This window comes from Lithobates pipiens, unplaced genomic scaffold, assembly GCF_037356315.1.
Source record: "Lithobates pipiens isolate NorthernLeopardFrog02 unplaced genomic scaffold, aLitPip1_a1.2 Scaffold_19, whole genome shotgun sequence".
NCBI classification, from domain to species: Eukaryota; Metazoa; Chordata; class Amphibia; order Anura; family Ranidae; genus Lithobates; species Lithobates pipiens.
In genome coordinates this window covers 362,749,511-362,767,403 of record NW_027507764.1, presented here as the reverse complement: position 1 = coordinate 362,767,403, position 17,893 = coordinate 362,749,511, and the positions used below count along the sequence as shown (strand labels likewise).

General features: G+C 41.0%; 1 protein-coding gene across 2 annotated transcripts in view; it reads right to left on the bottom strand.

Moving 5' to 3' along the window:
• RNF144B (ring finger protein 144B) overlaps nt 1-17,893 on the bottom strand; it is a 100,146-nt gene that overhangs the window by 33,847 nt on the left and 48,406 nt on the right. For both annotated transcript variants that reach the window (XM_077492259.1, XM_077492260.1), the window contains exon 5: nt 5,812-6,016. In XM_077492259.1, the coding sequence (XP_077348385.1) occupies nt 5,812-6,016 (205 nt within the window). The remainder of the gene's footprint in view (nt 1-5,811; nt 6,017-17,893) is intronic.

Genomic DNA, 17,893 nt, shown 5'->3' with positions numbered 1-17,893 from the left:
GGCCTACCACACAGCCCTGACTGTTTGGAGAGGAAGCGTGATTTTTCTTTTCGGTAACACTAAAGTTGGGTACACACAGATCAAAATGTAGAAAGAAGAAGAACTGCGCTAGCCACAAAATACCCAATATGATTAGGGTATATGAAAGTACCAGACCCACACTGTGGGTCTTAGTATCTAGTGTCTCAAAAGACCACCTCCAAAGTGTGGTATAAACCATATACGGATAAGTGCAATTAAATTCAAAAAAACAAAAAAGTAAATGCGTATCAATAATGTGAATTCCCCAAACACAATATATGTGTATCAAACTCTGTGTATAAACCCCTAAACCATAAAGGTAAGAATATAAAAAAAATATGTATATTCGCTATTAAGCATAAATGACCTATCGAGAAAATAATAAATCTGTGTTCAGAGACACTCTATGTAATGTCCATACAGTCATATATCAAAAAATGAAAAAATAAAATAAAAATAAATGTCCATATAGTGAATGAACACCAGTGAAACAAAACTTCAAATGAGGTACGGCAGTGAAGAAAAGGTCTCTGCGTTGGCGTGTATCCGGCCGGTGCACGTCTTTGTTTTGAACCTGCTTTTAAAGTCTTTTATGTAAGTGTTTACGTTCGCTTTTAAGAATTAAAGTCATTTGGTTTTACACTATCTGGAGCCTATGTTTTCCCTTATGTGACACCACGTCGAGTTGGGAGTGAGTAACAGCCATAACCCCATCGCGTGGAAGATTCGTGACCATCTGAGGAGGAGGCGCTATCCGGATACCCTTTGACTGCTGCTGCTTGTGGTGACCCTCTGTAACGGGGGGTCGCTTGGATCTGGTAAGGAGCTGATTCATTTATTTCGGTGATGGGATAAGCACACCACATCTTTGGAGAAGATTTTCAATTTGTGTATTTGCAATCCAGCCGTTTGGAACTTTTCTTCACTGCCGTACCTCATTTGAAGTTTTGTTTCACTGGTGTTCATTCACTATATGGACATTTATTTTTATTTTATTTTTTCATTTTTTGATATATGACTGTATGGACATTACATAGAGTGTCTCTGAACACAGATTTATTATTTTCTCGATAGGTCATTTATGCTTAATAGCGAATATACATATTTTTTTTATATTCTTACCTTTATGGTTTAGGGGTTTATACACAGAGTTTGATACACATATATTGTGTTTGGGGAATTCACATTATTGATACGCATTTACTTTTTTGTTTTTTTGAATTTAATTGCACTTATCCGTATATGGTTTATACCACACTTTGGAGGTGGTCTTTTGAGACACTAGATACTAAGACCCACAGTGTGGGTCTGGTACTTTCATATACCCTAATCATATTGGGTATTTTGTGGCTAGCGCAGTTCTTCTTCTTTCTATTTTTGTTTGGTGTATTTTTGGTATACATTTGAATTGCAGCTTCCGTTCAACACTATTTGTTTTTTTTCCCGTAGCGCAGTTTTTCCCCTCTTTTTCCTACAGATCAAAATGTGTCTGGTTCAGCAGGGATGGGACAAAATTCTATCTGTGTGTGGTGCTCCCTGTTTGACAAAAGTCAATTGGTAGATCAACCTCTGTCGAATGGAACTGTCGGAAAACTTTTATTGAATCGGCTGCAGAAAATCAGCTGCAGCACTGATCAGTGTATTCTGACAGTGGAGTCTCAGCTGTCAGAATACAATAGCACAACAGGAAGTATTCCTCCATCCACCTTGCTTGTGTGGATGAGGGAAACATTTTTTTGTTTCCTTTGGCCTGCCAGCTAAAACAATAAACAAGCATGTATATCCCCGCTTAGAGGTAGATATTAAATGTAGATTTTTTTTGTTTTAAAAATAACAAACATGACATAATTACTTGCTCTGTGCAATGGTTTCGTCACAGAGCTGCCCTGGTCCTCCTCTTCTCGGGTCCCCCACTGGCCCTCCTAGCCCCTCCCTCCGGCCTTGCGCCCCAATAGCAAAGCAGCTTGCTATGTGGGCATCTGAGCAGGCTCGCTCCCAAGCCAATGTTCTGTGTGTCTATTCACACATGAAGTACGGCTATGCCCTGCCACCGCTCTCTCCTCACTGGCTCACTGGCTTTAATTAACAGTGGCGGGAGCCAATGGCTACTGCTGCTGTCTCAGCCAATGAGGAGTGAGAGACCCGGGAGTGCCAAGGCTCTTGTGCACATCGTTATATAGAGATGGGGCAAAGGTAAGTTTGGGGGGTGGGGGGTGCTGCACATAGAAGGTTTTTACATAAATTGCATGAAGGTAAAAAACCTTGAGCCGTTACAGCCACTTTAAGGCTATATTTAGACGCGTGCCAACATTTTCATGCCTCTGAAATAAGAACTGTATTCAGATTGCTTTTCAGAGGCGTTTGACGTGTCGCAAGGAGGCAGTATGAAGCCTCCTTACTGCCTCTTAACCCCTTAAATTGCGCACTAAGCCAGCTTTGTGGTATATATTTGTGATCAAAAAAACTTTGAGTTATGGGCCATTGCCAAAAGGAGATTATAAAATGGCACTGATGTTTGACAATCAAATATTGTTTTACCAAAAGGTATATTGATAAAAATATACCAAACTCCAACATCACTGACCTGAAGCAATGACATAAGGCACAATATTTGCAAAACTTTCTCTACAAGCCTTTCTTATTTGCGCACTGTAGCAGAAACAGTGATTTGACCAGGAAATGTTCTTAGGGGTTTGTTCCATACTGTCAGCCAAACAATCCATATCAGATTATCTCACCTATTCCAGTTTACCGACTATCCAATAATTACTGGCTAAAAATATTGAACCTTTTTAAAGTAACATTTTTAATAATAAAAAAATAAAAATGAATCTCTTGATACATTCAAGTCTTTAAAAGTAAAAGACTTCTACATTTATATTAAAGTTGAACCCCAGATAAATATGAAGTGCGCAATGCACTTCTGTAATCGTTAATACTGATTTAAATGTATATTTTTAAATGCAAGCATGTAAATAACTGAAATCTACTTGCTATCAGCATCTTGTAGTCTACTGTACAATCTGCAGAACAGAGAGGGGCAGCGAGTGGCAGTGCCAGTGTTGGAGAACACATGGACAGAGAGATGAGGTCATCAGTGTGCTGCTTTCCTTTTCATTGTCTAATTGCAGGGTGAGGACAGGGAGGGGGCCTGTAAGTGAAACTGCAGCAGAGAAAGATCCAGTCCCCTGCACTGCTAGATGTGACTGTGCTGTGAGGCAGAACTGTGTAAATCTTGGAACTGAATGGACAGAAATACAAATCCGTTAGTAGGTGAAACAGCTGCAACATGTATTTTTTCCATGCATTTTAGCTGTTTGTCTGAAATTTATCTTTATGGACTCATGCACACTGGACATTTTTGGATGTTTTTACAGCTGCTGTTTTTGGCTTCAGATGTTTTTTTCTACAGTCAATAAACTCCCCATCGTGTTATCCTATGTGTATGTGTCCATGCACACATAGGCTGTTATCAGCTGTTTTTAGCTGGGGCTTTAAAAAACAAAAACAAAACGAGTGGGTTCTGAGAGGAGTTTTTAAGCTGTAAAAATGCTCTAACGTCAAAAAACGCTGATAAACGCTCAAAAACGCGGCTCACCAGCGTTTTTTGATCCATTTAAAAAAAACGCTAAAAACCGTTAACGTGGAAAAATGCTAAAAACCACTATTACAAAAACGTTTAAAAAAAAGTTGAAAAACTCACTGCAAAGCTACTGGCGTTTTTATAACGTTATTTTAACGTCCAGTGTGCATGAGGCCTAATGCGCCGATTAGCCAAGCATACATGTTTATGCCTACGGAAGGGGATACGAAAGACAGAAGAAGTCTGTTTTAATTTAGGAAAAAAACAACAGGAAAATCCAACCTGACCAATCAGATCTCGCCCTTGGAACTGTCAATCAAGATGTATATGGAGAGATCAGGGACCTACAGACAGGAAATGATCTCAATATACAATTTATCGTTATTGTCTCAAGCTGTCTCAGGTATTCAGAATGGCTCCTGAATTTGCTGGCTTACTTCATTTGTACCAAATTGAATACCTAAACATTTTGTACATCTCCGAACCGTATGTTATTGAAGAAAGGAAAATTAGCTACAGCTGAAAGAGGTTTGAATGTTATATCCACAAGGGTCATTGAAAAGCAGAATGACTAAACAGCAGTGTAGGTGTTTGGTGGGTGGTAATATAAGATAAAACACAGTAAACAACCACAGTACAAACCAGCTCTCACTCTGAGGAATTCTTGCAAATGATTTCTTAACACAATATGCAAACCTATCATTGCAGATGAGTCTTGGTTTGCATAGCATATGGAAAATGTTCAGTTACTTTGATACATTGGTTTACAGCACCAGGAGCCCTGTGCTAGTCGTTTTTGGTAGGAGGCTCCCAATGCAAGAACTAGTGTGAATACAGTAGCTACACAGTTTGCCAGTAACTGCTAACCCAGCCCTTTAACACTTAACACGTAACCTTTAATTTGTCCCTCTATACTTATTTTTCTCCTCATGCTAACAGTTAGCCTGACGCCTACAGTAAGCCCTCTTAATGCACTCCAATAAGCACTTTATTCTTAACTTTACAAACCCTAACACGTTATCTAACCCATGGGTAGGCAACCTCGGCCCTCCAGCTGTTTTGAAACTACAAGTCCCACGAGACATTGCAAGACCCTAACAATCACAGGCATGACTCCAAAGGCAGAGGCATGATGGGAGTTGTAGTTTCACTACAGCTGGAGGGCCGAGATTGCCTACCCCTGATCTATCCCATAAGTAAGCCTTTAACATCTAAACTCTCCCCAAAGCACTAAAAGCTAAGCTTAACACTAGCCTAACACCTAAAGAACAGAACAGTGGATTCCAGCTTCAGGATCCCAACTCTGAAAGCGAAAGAGTAAATTTGATGCAGAGGTTTTAAGCTGGCTATACACGTGAATTTCAGATGGCTTATAAATTCACTCTATGAGTGGCCTGGTCGCCACACTCCCACCCGACATTTTTTAATTCAATTGAAAAACCAAAGGAGGCAGTTCCAAAATTTTAATCCATGTATGGGCAGGCTGATCCATCGATCAACTTCAGTACAACCAGCCTGTCAAATTTTTTCATGCTATGACTGCCAGTGGCTATAGCAGCCAGCAGTCATTTTGTTGTGCTGGCAAGTAAGGCTCGCCGTGCCCCCAGAATACAATAGAACCACCGGAGGGATTCCCCCATCAACACTGACTGTGTTAAAGGGAGACATTAGCGATTTTCTTTCCTTCTGCTCATTGGGGGGGGGGGGGGGGGGGAAGGAAAAAAAAATGTATAATATATGACTTTCTTTAGTCTTTATTGAAGAGCATCCTAATACAGGGCAGAGAAATATGCAAACAACTAGTAAATCTTACATGTGTTGAAGCTAAAGTTAAGTTTAGTATGAGGGCTAGTTTTAGGGTTTTTCAGTGAGCTTAGGGTACAGCTCTTATCCATGGGAGGTCAGTGCTAAAAACTATCAATGCCAAGCTGCCTGCACTGAAACCTAATGTACTGCTTACCCTACGCCCTAACACCAATTAACTGCTATTCTGTATACTAACCTCATCCTGCTGCTAAATACCGAGATCCCAGCATGAGAAGAAACGGCTTTTCAAGGACTCTTTGAGTTTTCCTAATACATTAACAAGGTCAAACTTACATACGTGGTTAGAAAAAAAAGTTCTTCATTGATTTTAAAATCAAAAAATGTGCTCAATGGGTACAAATATGACAGAACAATAAAATCAGATGAAATATTCAAGTTACCCTTTCTCAGATTGAACTGCTTCAGGCTGGTTTTCCTGGCATAAGTGTTCAGGGTGCCAAGATTTTTTGCATACAGAACAAAATTTCATAAGGCAAACTTGGCATTCCACAGACACAGGCATATCAGAGTCGCTAGCTTCAATCTGGCAAACTGTTTGGCAATCTGCTGTTGGGCACCACGTTCTGCAGGGGTCAAGATGGACTTCTGGAAAAGTATTAGAACCAAAGATATTTTAATGTATATAACCTTTTTTTTTATTCAACTAAAGAACTTTTATCCAAATGGAAAGTTTATTTTAGACCATGATACACATATAATTTGTAATAGCCACTGCCAACTTTCAATAAGTATCTTCACAAGTATGGGGAAAAAAAGAGGTAATAAGATGCTGCACTGCACTATGGTCATTTTATATAGCCCCAATCTAGTGTTAGTCTCATACTCTGTTATCTGGTTTGGTCAGTTTCATGGTTCCCCAACTTTGTTGTAGATCACGCAATCTGCAGCTGGCATGGTGAAGTGCCAGGCGGTTCTATATGCCCAACAAGATAAACTACATTACAATGATAAAATAAAAGGCACTGTATGTGCCTGGAACATGAACAATGGTTTGTATTTATGCCATCTGTCACCTGCTGCCTGCTTTTCACATAGCCAGACTCACGAGAAAAGGTGAAATTATCTGCTGCCCGAGGCATACAGCATGCCAGCAAAACAAACAACAAGAGAGAACCTTGGAAACTTTTAGCATTAAGTGTGCACTGAAGTCCATTCTTCTAACCTCTGGTACTCAGTAGAGCAGAATTCCACCTTTGTTAATCAAGAACAGCTTAAAGCTGATGTTTAATCTGCTTATACAGTATTTTGTGTTCTCTGGTACCTCCTTTCTCCCCTCATTAAGATGCTAATGAAATTATTAAATAAAACCTTTTCATTTCCTTTACATACTTTATTTTAGACCCAGCGACATCATCACTAGGTCTCTTTTCTTCTCTATGAAATGCAGACAGATCCTGTTAGATAACAGGGGCTGGCAGTGTGCAGCACATAGCTTCCTGAAAACAGGAAGATGTAGTAATGCCCACATGTGATGCTGACCTTTCATGATGCCCTCCAAGAAATGAAGTGGACTCTATCTGACTTATTGCAGCTTCTAATGCACCCTGTGAGAAGCTTAGAGTCGGCTGTAAAATCAAAATAAGCAATTTCAGTACAGGGGAAGATATTTTGCAAGACAGAAGGTAGGTCTAGAGTTCAGTTTTAAAGATAACTTCAGGTATAAGGCTCAATATCCTAGGACAGGGGTCTCCAAACCTTCCAAAGAAAGGGCCAATTTACTGTCCTTCAGACTTTAGGGTGGCCGGACTGTACCCAATGGGAGTAAGCAATGCCCAATCTTGGGTATTACAGGGAGAAATAGTTGGTGTCAGTGGGAGAAATAGTGCCCCATTTTTGTTGTCAGTGGAAAGAATTATGCCCCAATTGTTGGTGTCATTGGAAGAAATGATGCCCCATTGTTGGTGTCAGTGGCAGAAATAAGGCCTCAAGGGCCAGATAAAGGCAAACAAAGGGTTGCATCTGGCACCAGGGCTGCAGTTTGAAGACCACTGTCCTAGGACATGCACAATATTGGGGCTAGGTTGTAAGGTGACAAACAGAATGCCCAGCCTTATGCAGGCTATTATATTCAGATACTACAAATGTGTTCATGGTCAGTCTGCAATTACACCTATTTTGCTGAAGAAGGTGAGGGGATATGGGAGATTGTACCATAACTAGAGCAGCTCTTTGGACATACGTAGCCCATTCAAAGTGTGAACCGTTAAGTACAAGTTAATGGCCAATCACTTTCCCTGTGCGGGCAGCTCAGCATGATTCCCAGGCTCTCCTGCTCTTACTCGGAGCCTGGGATTACATCCATCCACTTCAGAATGGAGAGCATGAGGAAACTGAGAAACATTCATTCTTCAATATCACTGAATGAAAATGGAAATGACGAGGATTTCATCCCTTTCAGTTTCAGAGCGTCAATACCCTGGAAGGTACAGCCAGAGGAACATCTATCTGAGCAAACTTCTTAGCTTTGGAGGGCAGGAGAGACATTGGGGTTTATTAGACTCCTAGGGGTTGTTTTACTAAATAACTAACAAATAGGCTGTGCACTTTGCAAAGTGCAATTGCACTCTCCATGTGCAGTTGCTTCAGAGCTTAGTAAATGAGGTAAAGCTTCACTTCGCAAAGAGTACCCAATCACGTACAAGGAAAAAAAAATGCATTTTTACTTGCAAATGACTGGATGATGGAAGTCAGCAGAGCTTCTGCCATTTACTAATCTCTGGGGCAGTGCAATTGCATTTTGCACAATGCACAGCCTATCCGCCTAAATCAACCCCCCTAATGTCTCCATAAAGAGTACCTGTCACTTGATCAATACTATCACATGGGGGTTTGTTAACCCCTTGTGAAAGCAATAATGTTAAATTACAAAAATGGAAAAACAGTAAAATAAAGAGGATTAAAATAATTATAATAATTGTTGCCCTGCACACACCCGCAAATGCAAACACTTGCCCATGTATGATTGCAACAAAAATGAAGTATCGCCGTGAACAGTGGAATGAGGGCAATAATTCTAGTGCCAAGGTTCACAGATACCTCTAAACTAATGGGCAGTAAAGGCTTTTAAAGCATTGTCTATAGAGGATTTTGAGTACTGTAGTTTTTACTATATCAAGGGCGCAATCAATTTTAAGACTTGTTTGGTCCTTATTGATGCAAACCCATCTTTTAAAACTACTAAAAAACATGGTATTATTTTGTGTGTGTTTGCACTAAAATTCATTTTCTTTTATTGTTTCCTAAAAATATGCACACAAAAATCGTGCAAAACTATCTTATTATTATTTTACAGGATATCTCCTTTCAGAATATATATAATGTTCTGGAGGTTTGAGTCATTTTATGGCCAAAAATTCAGATTTTTACTTGTGTGCAAAAAATGCAGTGGCTGAACTACGGTTATCCTAAAATTGTACAGCCATTGGAATTGACACTGTGTTTGCAGCATGGGTGAATACATTGCACCAATGATGGCCAAATAGCCTGAAACAGCTGTATGCAAATTGGAATAAATGGCTATAGAATAGTATTCGATATGATGATATACCAGCAGTTCTTGATGTGCATTTGACCAATGGGGCATGAAGCAATGATTTGCATGACTCCCGCCCCCCGACCCCCACTATCCTGAAATGAGGAATAATCCTCTTATTTTTGGAATCTGGGATGGAAGGAGACATGCGAATAACTTCTGTTTTAAGAAGGCTTTATTGCGCTACACCCTAGGGTTGATTTACTAAAGGCAAATAGACTGTGAACTTTGCAGGTGCAGTTACACTCATTTTTCTCAGAACTTCATGAATGTTCTGATTTCCATCACCCAATCATGTGCAAGCAGAAATACACTTTCTTTTATTTTCCTTGCACCTGATTGGGTATTTTTTACAAAGTGAAGTTTCACCACATATACTAAGCTAAAGGGGGAAATATAGTGCAACTGCACTTGCAAAGTGCATAGTCTATTTGCCTTTAATAAATCAGCCCTGCTAATTAGAAAGAGGCTTTTTGATTTCTTTAGTCCCTTCTCACCACACCCTGTATGGCTATACTGCCTTGTTGGATTCCAAGCACTGCTCCACAAAAGCCACTGTTTCCATACACTGCACTAATGATGGTCAAATTGCCTGAAATAGTCTGCAATTGTTAACTAAAATCTCTATAATACTAGGCTTAATTTGCACTGTACACCAGCGATCCTGAATGTGCATCTTGCCAATGGGGCATTAAGCAATGATTTGGCACTGTCCTGAAATGAGGAATGAGCCTCTTATTTTTGGGATATGGGATGGAATGAGAAACGTGAATAAGCTCTGTTTTCAGAAGGCTTTACTGTGCATCCTGGTTGAAATGCATTTGAGCACTGCTGAGTGTCATTTTAAAAGTTTACAAAGGGCAAATAGACTGTGCACTCTGCAAATGCAGTTGCTCCAGAACTTAGGAAATAAAGTAAAGCTTTGCTTTGCAAAGAATACCCAATTATGTGCAAGGAATAAAAAAAAAAAAAAAAAAAAAAAAACAGCATTTTTGCTTGCACATGAATTAATGATGAAAGTCAGCAGAGCTTCTGCTTATTTACTAAGCTCTGGAGCAAGTGCACTTTGCAAAGTGCACAGTCTATTTGCCTTTAGTAAATCAAACCCAATGTCTTCTGGGAATGGAGGTGCGGGGCACAGTATTACACTTACCATGCAATAAATATTCCCAAATGCTGTATATTCGATTAGTGCCCGTTCACACAGGGGCGACGTGACTTGCAGCGCGTCTCACAGACGCGACCTGCACACGATTTCAGCGGCGACTTGCAAAATGACTTCTGTATAGAAGTCAATGCAAGTCGCCTGAAGTCGCCCCGAAAATACTACAGGAACCTTTTTCTAAGTCGGAGCGACTTGAGTCGCTCCTATTAGAACGGTTCCGTAGTACAGAACGGAGCGCGACTTGTCAGGCGGCTAAGTCGCCTGACAAGTCGCGGTAGTGTGAACCGCCACTCAAGGTGCACTTGACATAGTATAACACATTGGTGTGCCCTGCACCCAAATTCCAAAACGTAATATAGACAATACAGACCGAAAACTCACTATACATACCTCTTAGGGCTGGCCACATTAGGGCAGATTTCTCACCATAACTGATTATACCCTCTGTAACCCCTCCACAACGCATTAAGAACATATTACTATCAGCATGATATGTGTGGGCAAAACATGGCTATTTATGCCCCATAGCACTGGGCAGTTAATATTTTGTTTTATTGTGGAGAAACTTATTGGTCTATGGTGCCTCTTTTAAAAGAACATCATTCTGCACTTTAATACCCTTTTCAAACTGAGGCGTTTTACAGGCGCTATAGCTCTAAAAATACCGCCTGCAAAGCGCCTCTCCTTTCACTCCAATTTGAAAGCCCAGGGGCTTTCACACTGGAGCGGTGTGCTGCCAGTATGCTCCAAAAACTCCTGCAAGCAGCATCTTTGAGGTGCTGTAGGAACAGTGTATACACCCCTCCTAAAGTGCATACACAAACAAAAAAGACGCAGTTCGATAGACACGTGCTGCAAAAAGCGGTTACTTTTGACACCTAACAAAAATTCTTTACCTCATACAGAAAGGTTAATTTAGAAATATATAATTTATTTTAGATTTCAAATATCATATTTAACCATAATTTCATTAGTAAAAAAACCAAAGACCATTCGTAAAAAATGTCCATTCCCAAAGTAAACCCAACATGAATCATATAGGACAAACCACAAACAAGACATAAATAACACACACAACAAACACAAAGAATGACGCTGGTCCAGACCAATTGCTACCGATTGCCAAAAAATTGGTTATTATGAACAAGTTAGACCGGTAAGACCACTTACAAAATCTGTCAGTATGTTTTTCTGGCAATCAGCAGCAAGCATGAAATAGAGACTAGTTCTAAACTAAAGCTATTACTAACAGCCTAGTTTCACTGCATTCCCTTGTAAAAGAGTGTCCATACGATGGTTATAAATATATAGTCCATTCATAAACTACAGTGTTCAATGTTACCAATTTCGAATGTTATTTGTTTATATTTATCGAATCGATTCGATAGTTTTCGAAAACAGCTGTTAATTCACAAAGGCCACAAAGAAAAAAATAAATTTATGTAGAGCGAGACAGCCAGTTTACTTAATGGCTAAAAGACTGTTCATTTCCTTTTGGTCAATGAATGCTGCAACTTTTCAATGTGTCAACATATAGTTCCAGAATGCCTTAGGTTATGTCTCATGAAGTGCCCCTGCCCATTGAAATCAATGGGCAGTGCCAGCAAAGCGCCACAACAGTGGCGCTTTTAACCCTTTTTCAGCCATTAGAAGGGGTTAAAAGCTAGCGGCCGAAAAGGGCAGCAAAAACGACAATAAAGCACCACTAAAAATAGCGGCGCTTTACCTCCGATGCCCGACGCTGGTCAGTCTGAAAGTGCCCTTAATGCAGATGAATATTGTAAATGGGGTTTTATGGCTACATCCACAAATAAGGCTGCAAAATTTCCCTTGCTGTGAATATTTGCCCTCGGGTATTTTTGGAAACAGCAAATATACAACACAGTTTATCAAAATAAACATGCATACTTTATATAAAACAAAATTGAAATATATCACATTGAAATGCAGGGTAAAGCAACAGGTTCACTTTAGTGCAGCCCTCACCCTTATTTTTCTATTGCTTGCCCCCAGCCCAGTTTAGTAGCTGGGAGTGAATGGAAATTTATGTGTGAGGTAGGAATCGCTGGAATAAGAGCTTACACAGTTCTATTGGCTACCTGTGTGACAGTGCTGATTCGCTGAGTGCTGTCACAATGTAATAAATCACATACTCCTTCAAATTCGGAGGTGGCTGCCAGCATGAAGGAGTGCAAGGAAAGGTGAGTATCTGTCCTTCGTATAACCAGGGCTTTTTTTGCAGCGGGAACCTCTGGGAAACTAAGTTCTGACACCTCCAGCACTGACTTTATGTAATGGCAAAGGGTGCGCTGCAGGGTCTATTTATGCTGGCTACTGGGGGATCTATTGTCACTGAGGGGATCTATTTTGTTTCTATCTATTTTGTTTATCTTGTTCCTAGTGGGGGATCTATTGTTGCTGGGAATGGGTCTTATGTTTCTGGGGGGTCAGTTGTTGGGAGAGATCGAATATTAAGGGAGGGGTCTATTGTTGCTGGCTGCTGGAAAGTACACTGATGCTGGCTGTCTACTGTTGCTGGGGGGTATTGGGTGGTCCATTGATGCTGGGGGGATCTATTGTTGCTGGGTGGTCTATTGATGCTGGCTGCAAAGGATTCTGTTTTTACTGCTGGAAACCGATTGTTGCTGGGAGGGGGGGGGGGGAGGTATTGTGTTGCAGGTGGTCTGTTGTTGCTGGGGGAATCTATTGTTCCTGGGGTGGTCTCCTGTTGTTGGCTGCAGGGGATCTATTTTACTGCTTTTCTTGTTATAATTAAAAAATTCTATACAAATTACTTAGTTCCACAAATGTTACTTGGTATTGTATTCTCTGAAAGGGCAGTACTGGGAGGTGGGCAAGGGGTGGAACAAAGTAACGATGCCCGAAGGTGGGTAGCAGCAGAGACAAAGGGTGACTTGAAAAGGGGGAGTTCCTGCACCCATTCTCTTAGAAACAAAAGCCCTGGTCATAACTGATGGTACAAATATATGAATAGGAACAGCAATATAAGGAAAGCATACAATATATGATTAAGTCCTGCAGTACGTTCTTTAGAGATAACCGTACATATCCCGTAATAACTGCAAGATTATTTGTATTGCTTAGTGACACAACACAGTAATACCCATAACAGTAACACCATCAGTTAACCTACTATGACAGTTACATACAGGGAAGTCTTACTAGCATCATTGGCCCCTGTGCAAAGTAATGCTCTGGGGCCTCTACAATGGAGACAGTGCAGGTAAATAGACATCAAGTAGGTAGGAGGCAACAAGCGGAGCTTCCCCTTTTGGGTGGAGCTCCGCATTAACTACATGAACAATCATTCTGTACAGCAAAGAAACAATGGGAAAATACTACATACATAAAGTAACAAAGCTGTCCTATGCATATATGTGCTAGATTGATGCCTCCCCAGCACTATGGCCCCTCTACACCCTAGATCAGGGATATGCAATTAGCGGACCTCCAGATGTTGCAAAACTACAAGTCCCATCATGCCACGGCCTCTGGGTGTCATGCTTGTGGCTGTTAGAGTCTTGCTATGCCTCATGAACAGAAGAAAAATCTAAATCAAATCAGTATTTGGTGTGACCATCCTTTGGCTTCAAACCAGCATCAATTCTTCTAGGTACACTTGCACACAGTTTTTGAAGGAAATCAGCAGGTAGGTTGTTCCAAACATCTTGGAAAACTAACCACAGATCTGTGGATGTAAGTTGCCTCAATTCCTTCTGTCTCCTGCTGTGTTCCTCCAAAAACTGTGTGCCAGTGTACCTAGAAGAACTAATGCTGGTTCGAAGCCAAAGAGTGGTCACGCCAAATATTGATTTGATTTAGATTTTTCCTTTGTTCGCTTTGCATTTTGGAAATTGATAAAAATAAGCAATTCAAATAGATATTTTTGAAAGCATTTTTACTTTACAGCATTACTTCACACCTGTGTAAACCTTTTGCACAGTACTATATGTGTTCAAATAGCTCCTCATGCGAATGATCTCTATCAGACCTGTAGGCACTGAGCTGTCTGGCTATTCACAGAACTCCAAAGCAGTGCTGTGATTTAAACAGATTTTTTAATGGAAACTGACTACATGAAAGTATGATTCACTCTTTTATTCAGCAACAGGAGTTCTTTTCTGAGAACATCAATACCCTTGAACTGGTGATTCATACATTTTCATTAACGAAAATTTTCTAAGAGTACTTATGGGTTAGGCATTTGATAGAAATAAAAGCAGAGACAGTGATGACATGGTACATTGTACAACACTATTGCAGTAAAATATAAGTGTAGCCATATATAAATCAATGAATCCAGCTGTGTATTCATTTAAAACAGGGTTCAACAAGTCCCGAGCGCCAGGTTACAATTGCGACTAGAAATTGCGCCCTGGTGCCTGGGCTTTTGCCAGTCCATTCACTGTTCCGCACCCGCTGTGCCCACATTTCTGAGTATGCTGTATGCTGTGTGCTCTCACTCCTGGCTGCCTGAGCGGCCAGCTCAGCTACAGCTTCCTTTTTTCAGCTGGCAGCAGCGGGTGGGCTGTGCGCCAGGGTCACGTGACTGGTGGTGGAGCGCAGTTCAGACAAACTGACTGAAGGGCCACATGTTGCATCACTGAGCCGAAATAGGAGCTTAGTTGGTCGGGGCGGTGAACAGGAAGAGGGGGCTTTGGTGGACCGGCCTGCCCATTGAATGTGTAGGCGCTACATTGCTGCTGCACAATTCCTATACCTGTGAGCTGAGCTGATGTTTTTGGGCATGCCTCTTTGCTGTATTGGGCATGTCTCTTTGCTGGAGGGATGTCTCTTTGCTGGATTGGACGGTCTCTTTGCTGGATGGGGAGGTCTCTTTGCTGGAAGGAAAGTTCTCTTTGCTGGGGGGGATTCTCTTTGCTGAATATATGGGGATATCTCTGCTGGATTGCGCTGTCTCTTTACTATATAGGGAAGTCTCTTTGCTTCATGGAAATGTCTCTTTGCTGGATTAGAATGTCTCTTTGCTGAATACCATATATGAGGCTGTCAATTTACTGTCAAATCCTTATTCTCCAACCCCCCCACAGACATGAAGTTCCTGCGCCTGGCTCCTAGATTCAAAGCAAATTAAAATACTTAAAGTGGAATTTCAGCTTGCATCTATCTAGCCTTAAAACTGTCCCCTTCTCCCTTCAAACAGCTAGGCTAATTAATCTGTGTAAGAAAGATTTATATACTTACTTATTTTCATACCACACCAGTCCGGTCACACAATCTGGCTCCCCTGTGTCAGCCAGAGCAGATGAAGAGGAGGAGGAGCACCGACAACAGATAGGCCATTGAAGCCTATGGGTAACATCAAAACTCCAGGTTTTACCAGCTGTTGGTGCATTCACCTCTCTCCCACAGCTGCCACTGGCAGGGGTAATCACATTACCGGACCAGAGCAGCCTGAAAATAGGAAAGTATATATCTTTTACATAGGTTAGCATAGGTGTTAGGGGTGGGAAGAGGATAGTTTTAAGGCTAGTAAGGTGTAAATTAAAAATGTACTTTTAAATAGCAATGTCTATCTTTGTTATACCCTCCTGTAATCCCCTGCACTTTAGCATTCAGACTGGGAGAAACAGTTGGGGGACTATACACTAATCAGGCTCTATTATATTGTACACTATTGTGACCATCTAACAAACACAACCTATTAACTGGAGAAGAGAACACATACATTATATGACCTACAGTATATACTGAGCTGCCCTTACTAATCAGTTACTAACCAGTAAGTGATACTAACAAGTAACAAATAACAATTACGAAAAAGCTACATTGTTTTGGTTACAGTGGAGAAAAGGAAATGGTCAGGACCTGTCTATGGTGTCTAGCAAGGGCATTTATCCAGCAGCTGTATTTAAAAATAATTTAGCTGATTATCTATATTCACTCTTAGCCCTCGTTCACATTGACTGCATCTTTGAAATTGTGTGGCTGCATCTGAAATTGCACAACTTCAAAGCCGTATATCAGTGCAACTTCAGGTGCAACTTGGAAGACATCTGTGTGGTTTTGTGCACAGATGTCTATTCAAGTCGCACTCAAAATCTGCAAATGTAGTGCAGGAATCCCTTTTGCAAATTGGTGCAGAACCTCAAAGTCATTGTCACACCGATTTGAACAGTGCCATTGCTGGCAATAGGCTGTGACTTGTCATGCGATTTGACCTGTCAAATCACATGACAGGTCGCTCCAATGTGAATGGGGGCTTAAATGTTTACAATAGCACAGCCGACAGGTGTACTGGTTCTCCCAGTTACAGCGTAATGCAGAAGACACTTCCCCCATACTCTTAAATTCCCCTGTATTCTTGTGCTGCTGGTCTTTACTGGAGAGCTACAGGGCAATCAGGAAGAGATCTGGTTGCTTTTAACTCTACAGTCCCTGTTTTTTTTTTTGTTTTTTTTACGAAAGTGGTGGGAACAGTAAAGGAGCCCCTTGCATTCTCCTGTGATAACGTGACTATTCACTGCTTTTCTTCACATACACATAACTTCAGTAAATTCCCCAAACCCACTAGTCACATCCAGCTGGTGTTGGACCTTGTCTCTTAAACCCAGAACCCTGCATTCACTGTATCTGGTCTCCTACAGTACACAGAACTTGGAAATGCAATTATTTTAGTAAATATAAACTGCTAAATACCTTTTCTCACCAGCAGTATATAGCAGTCTTATGACTTCTAGTAGTGTCTGGGTAAAGCTTTTAGGGGGAGTTTTTATTCTCCTCCGACTGTTCTATCAAGCTGCGGGACACCTGACCCTCTGTCTGGACAGTGCTGATTGGCCATGTGCTGATCACATGCACCCTCCTAAGAAAAAAAAACTCTCTAGCAATACACACCAAACTGAGCATGTGCAGAGTGCCCCCCGAGGCCCTGTCTTATCAGGTGATGGATTGAGGACTGTGGAAGAAGGGGAGGATCAGAGATTTAACAGCCAAACACCTTAGGTTCCACAGGGAATATAAAAAGCATGCTTTACTGCATATACAGATGGATTTGACTGTTGTGGGTTTAGTAACCCTTTAAGCTGGCCATACATGGGTAGATTTTCATTTGAATGTTCATAGAAGAATTGTTTGTTAGAACATTCTTTCTTGCCATCACTGAGTCGATTAATTTCTTTCATATGCTCTTAAAATTTAGTCTGGACCTGCTATTTGAATGGAATCTCAGGTGTATTAAACAGGTTTTATTTCCCGAAACTAAATCCATATTCAGTTAGGCCTCATCCACAAGAGGCACATCAATGTGTATTCTATGTGACGGGCACAGCTGCTGCTCCCAATCTGACATCCATGAGGGTGTGGGTGCATGTCCCGGAACTCATACAGCGTACATTCAGGGTCACACACCTGCACCCACACAGATGTTATATTGGGAGCAGCGGCTGTGTCCGTGCAGCTACTGCGTCCAAACTGACATCAATGGGATTTCTTATACAGGGATGCATGGAGCACATGTGCATCCCCGAGTGGGTAAACACGGGCCTCACACAGGGTACACATTGATACGCCCCTGTGAACGAGGTCTTAGAATTTTGTTAATTCATGAAAAATTTTCCATCCCGTTCCTTTGAATCTTCTTGTCACTATGATCGATACGACCCCACTGACCATTAGAAAATCGAATGAACGTTTCACAAACAAAAATTTTCAAATTACATTCTACTGGTTTATAGAGCATTCCTAATTGCCCATAATGATCATGAGCAGCAATGGTAATGTG